At 49.2% G+C, this 5,261-nt stretch overlaps 1 protein-coding gene across 1 annotated transcript; it reads left to right on the top strand.

Moving 5' to 3' along the window:
- Window positions 1–250: 250 nt before the first annotated feature.
- On the top strand, window positions 251–4,357 carry LOC119096999 (NADH dehydrogenase [ubiquinone] iron-sulfur protein 5-like). The gene is made up of 3 exons (XM_037220002.1): window positions 251–374; window positions 3,186–3,396; window positions 4,177–4,357. Exons 1-3 carry the CDS (start codon window positions 343–345, stop codon window positions 4,276–4,278), a joined length of 345 nt encoding a protein of 114 aa, XP_037075897.1. The 5' UTR covers window positions 251–342; the 3' UTR covers window positions 4,279–4,357.
- The last annotated feature ends 904 nt before the right edge of the window (window positions 4,358–5,261 follow it).

The raw sequence follows: 5,261 nt of genomic DNA, 5'->3' as shown, positions 1-5,261 counted from the left end.
TTGACCACGCTATACTATGCAAACCATATAAGCCCATGATATATCATGGCTAAAACTGGGCCTTCTGATACAAATCAAATGTAAATTTTACTCTCTCTTTTACTTATTCTTTTGTGCATCAACAGCTGTAACCTTCTCCCAGCATCGCTGGAAATAAAATTTTCCGACATTGCATAAATACATTTATGACGCTCTTGTATCATTCATGGAGTGAAGTTTATCGAAAAACTGTGGGTTTGTCGAGGGATCGAGGAAGAAGAAGACTGTTCTGTTTGTGTTCAACGCTGAGGCGATTATAAGTTTGCTATCGTCTCTTATTTCTCCATTTAAAACTGTCGTGCAATGGCGAGGGATGTGCTGACCGATCCTTGGAAGTAAGCATGTTGCGATTTTTGTACTGTCTGATCCGTACTCGACTGATTCCGGTGGGATCCATAATGCTTTCTGTTTTCTCCAAGCTCATCCTTCAATTTTAGGTACATGTCAGCGGCATCCCAGTTGGAGCATGAAGATTAAAGCCTTCTATCTTGTGTGTAATGATCAGGATGGACTAGCTGCACATTGTGTTGGCAGCAAGCCAACTTATATTTTAGTGCCAGGACAGATCAGACTCTGTTTCAGTGGCCCATCTCCACCATGACCTCATTGTGGACCAGGCTGAAAAAGCACATGTTACATTTTGTGGTATAGCAGTAACATCCCTAAGATTTGAAATTGCCAGGATGTTAGAATGATTGGCATGAAAGATAATTTCAGAGCATGTTTTACTGTAATCTTAGGCTCATGTGTTTGGTGCATGGTTGCTACCAATTTTGCCGCATATAGAGCCAATGTTCTGAGGAATTATGGTGCTGAAATGAAACTGTCAAAGAAACATACCCCGCAACAGTTTTCAAGCAAAAACAATTTGAATGTTCAGCACTGTTTGGCTTGTTCTGGGTTTGATGCACACATGCTCCAGTTTTAATGCACCAATATAATGTAAGAGCTCAGCACTGTGGATGGATTTCTTGCAGGTTGGATTCTGGATGACAAAGACATTGCCCAGTGCATTCAGCATAAAAGACAACTCTATATGCATGTACATTTTGACTAGTACCCTGGTTGCAAGTAAGCAATCAAGGCTCTTCAAGCCAGATGTAACAAAACATGTTATACATGTTAAAGCAGCAGCATCCTAACAATACATTAGTCCATATGCTCCTTAATCCAACGGTTTAGGTTTTGGCACATGAACACTACCAATTTTAGCACACAGGAAGCCATTGTCTCATGGAATCATGATGCGGCTAAGGTAATTTCAAACAGTGGCTCACCCAAAACTTATTCAAGCAAGTTGATAAGTGAATTTACCATAGTTGTTTTCCTGTCTTGAGCTCAGCACAGGCATGCTACAGGCTAAGTGTACCAAAGACATAATTTACTGCAGAGTGATCTACAAAGGGGAAAAATGGGAAACACCTACTATGTAGACTACAGACATGTGATTATTATTGATTATATGAGGAGTTTGTTAAATATTGCCAAGTATATTCAATATGGTTGCCTCTTGGTGTTCTTTGCCCAATATATTTTGGTCTGAAAAATATTACTAAGGAGACCCTTTTTCCCTAATTTCCATGACTGGAGGTATACACACCTGCGCACATGTGCACATGTGTACCTGCGCACATGCGCACACATGCACACACACACACACATATGTATATATATATATATATATATATATATATATATATATATATATATATACATATACATATACATTGAGGTATATATAGCATGCCTGTGCAGGTTTAGGTATATATATATATATATATATATATATATATATATATATATATATACAACTCATCAAGATAATATAGCATGCACAAAATGTTGGCAATGTAACAGTTAACCAACAGTTTCTATGAATTTGAATAATGTGAGTTGTGGAGTGTTGGCCTCACGTGACATGATGATTTCCAAGTTTTTTTTCTTGAAGACGACAAGTAAATTAGATTGTGTTTGCACAGAATTCACAACTGGATGACCAGAAGCATTTGGCAAATGTTTAAGTGGGGGCACATTAATGGAGACATAAATGCATTTCACAGGGACTGTAAAATGGTTGACTCAGATTCTTCCATTTTCATCATCATAATTTGGGAAACTACCCTCCCAGTTGGGGTAGCAGGTATTTACCCATCACACCAAAATGAGCCTAATGTTTCTTTAACCATAACTGATAACTCAAGCCTTCCCTTACCATAAGTCATTTTGCATGATTTTTTGTCTATCCCAATCAGTAATTCTGCCTTATCTTTGTTCTGGCAAAGTCTTATTGAAATCTGTGAAGTTTTGCTTATGGCACATCAGGCCAGTAGGGAGAACAAATCCTTCATTTTCAGATTCACTCAAACAGCAGACTGATTTTGAAGCCCAGCTCTCTGTCAGCACATCACATTACAATGCCCTTTGTGTTGTGTAGTCACAATGGTCTACTCATTTATTGTATATTGCTCTACTTTTCACTGATTACTTATGTTGTTGCCTGTCTGACTACTGATCACCCAAAATCAGTCTTGCAGCACCAGGTGTTGGGTCACATGGCATACATGTACACATCAGTCACCTTGTCACACCCTGGCTGTGCTGAGAAGGCGGGGAATGGAATGACTGTGGTGGGTTCACCACACCTTCTGTGTTGACCATCATGCTTGAGTTTGTGTAACTTTTTTTTTGAAATTTTTTTTCCCTTGAAATTATTATTCTGGGTTCCATCCACTTGGCCTGTCATGTGTACTTCATCTGCCCAGCCTGGGGCACTCCATCTGCCCATCTGCCCAGCCTGCCTGGCACACACAGCATGTCCCCTCCATCCAGTGTGTGCCCTGTGTCTGGCATGTCTCCTATGCCCAGCGTGTCCCCTCTGCCCAGCATGTCCCCTCTGCCCAGCATGTCCCCTCTGTCCAGCATGTCCCCTCTGCCCAGCATGCCCCCCTCTGCCCAGCATGTTCCCTCTGTCCAGCATGTCCCCTCTGCCCAGCATGCCCCCCTCTGCCCAGCATGTCCCCTCTGCCCAGCATGTCCCCTCTGTCCAGCATGTCCCCTCTGCCCAGCATGTCCCCTCTGCCCAATGTGTCCCCTCTGCCGAGCATATCCGGCCCAACCCGTTTGACCGTCACCGCGCTGTGCGCCAGGCTTGGTGAGCTGAAGGGCTGGGCGCCGCTCTTCCGCAACCCGTTCACCGACATCTTCGGCTGCGTCATGACGCACCAGTCTGGCTTCAAGTGCCAGGACTTCGAGGCCCGATTCGGAGACTGCATGGAGGCGTACGGGCCGCACCGCGGGGCCAAGGAGTGTCGCGTCTACTTCAACGACCTAATGGAGTGCTCGCGGATGACCAAGCAGGTGCGAATTCACCGCCCCGTTGGGAGGGGGGCTGCTGTTGACGGGGGGAGGGGGCACACGGATGTGGAGAAGCGTGGCATTCTTCCCGAGGATCCCGTGGTGTAACGGTCGAATTGGAGACGCAGTTGTTACTGTACGAGATCGGGGTCGGTGGACCGGGGTAGTTTGTAGCGGAGAGGATGGAGTGGGCATTCAGCGTTAAGATGACTCCCTGGATACGGGCTGGACCGCAGGGGTTTGAAGAGGGGACATATCACACGGTGCTTTGGTGTGTCAGTGATTTGCTGCGGCTGAGACGAAGGTGAGTTTGATACGCATCATGCACATCCGTATCAAACTATGGCTGTGTGTCTGCTGAAGTGTGTCGGATCGTGACGTCACATCCCCGTCACACGAATGTCATTTGAGGTCCACTGCCGTGGGTTTTGCAGTAATCACTTAAGTTATGTTCCTGGCGTGGTAAACGCCACTGCCGCACTGGAGCGCTGAGTGCTGCTGCAGCGACGTACCTGGTGGTGATGTGGGAGCCCCATTGTGTTCTGTGTTGAAGCCGAAACTTTGGATGCATCGTGCGACGTAAAGGGCGAACGATGACAAGAATCATGCCATGCGGATCAGGAGAATTGCCGCAACATGGTACGTGTTTCTACGCGAAAGAAATTCAGCGCGCTAAATCTTTTAAAAAGCGTTTTCCGCGACAGTTTGGTGCGTCGTCCTCGCCGCTCGGCGCCGGTGGCCGGGGCCGTGCGCGCGCGCTCAGTGTCTCCTCCCTGTCGGCAGGTCAAGCGGGTGCAGGAGATGCGAGCCGAGCGGAAACGACAGTACAAGGCCGGCGAGTTGAAGGAGCGGTACGCACCACCGCCCAAGATCGACGCCTTTTGACCTGGCTCGGCGTGGTGCGGAGATGCGCTGGTGGCGGGCTGGCCGGCTGTAGTGTGAATATATGTTGGAGGTGTGCTGAGTGCGGGTATGGCGGCTGCGGCGGCGGGCAGGCTGCCGTACGCGGCGGAGGAGGACGCGGCTCCAGCGACGGCGCGGTCGGCAGCGGCGCCGACGCTGTGAGGCTGCCAGCCTGGCGTGGGGATCTTATCGAGCGGCGCTGCTGGTCGGTGTGCACGCTCGAGGGATCTCGCTGGTGGCCGTCAGTGCACGTTGGTCGGACCGTGTGGGCTCGGTTGGCGTGGCACCAGCTGAAGGTCGGAGAGACGGAGCGCACCGGCTGGCACTGGTCGGTGAGGGAGGCCGTCGCTGCGGCTGGTGGCAGCTGACGGTGCAGCCAGGCCGATCCAGGGGGAACGACATGGAGACGGTTGAATCTTTCGCTCTTCCGCTCCTGTTTCCGGTGTAGGTACTGCTTCAGGCTTCTGGTGAAGACTGGCCGAAGGAATGCAGGTTTAGGTTGTTTAGATTGGAGCCCTTTTGACCAGAAATGATCATTTCAGGGCCATGGGATAAATAAAAGTGGTTAACGGTGGGGCAGGCGTACACGCGCCTCAGGGGCCAACCGCCGAGCCTTAACCCTCGTTTGTGCACTGGGCACCCGGTCGGGGCTCTCCTTCCCACGGACCCTCGACCTTCTCGTGGCTGTCGCATGCGGCCTGCCCCGGACAAGCGGGGTGCCGCGAGGATGCAGGATGAAACGAGATAGAGGATAACAGTGACGGTTGGAATGTAGGGCTGCTTCCAGACCCTACCGTCATCGGTCATCGGGCGAGCCCGCCGTCCCGGGTGCCTCACCACGGCGATCGCGTCCTACAGTTCTGTTGGCATTTGTCTTACTTGTAATTCGCAGTGGCTTCCGAGACGTTCAGAGACCTTTCGAGTCATCACACTTAGGTGTGCGACTATTGATTACTGCATGGCTG

Source organism: Pollicipes pollicipes, unplaced genomic scaffold (assembly GCF_011947565.3).
Source record: "Pollicipes pollicipes isolate AB1234 unplaced genomic scaffold, Ppol_2.1 Scaffold_4295;HRSCAF=5057_pilon_pilon_pilon, whole genome shotgun sequence".
Taxonomy (NCBI): domain Eukaryota; kingdom Metazoa; phylum Arthropoda; class Thecostraca; order Pollicipedomorpha; family Pollicipedidae; genus Pollicipes; species Pollicipes pollicipes.
The sequence above is the reverse complement of the archived record's forward strand: the minus strand, read 5'-3'. Positions and strand labels throughout refer to the sequence as shown.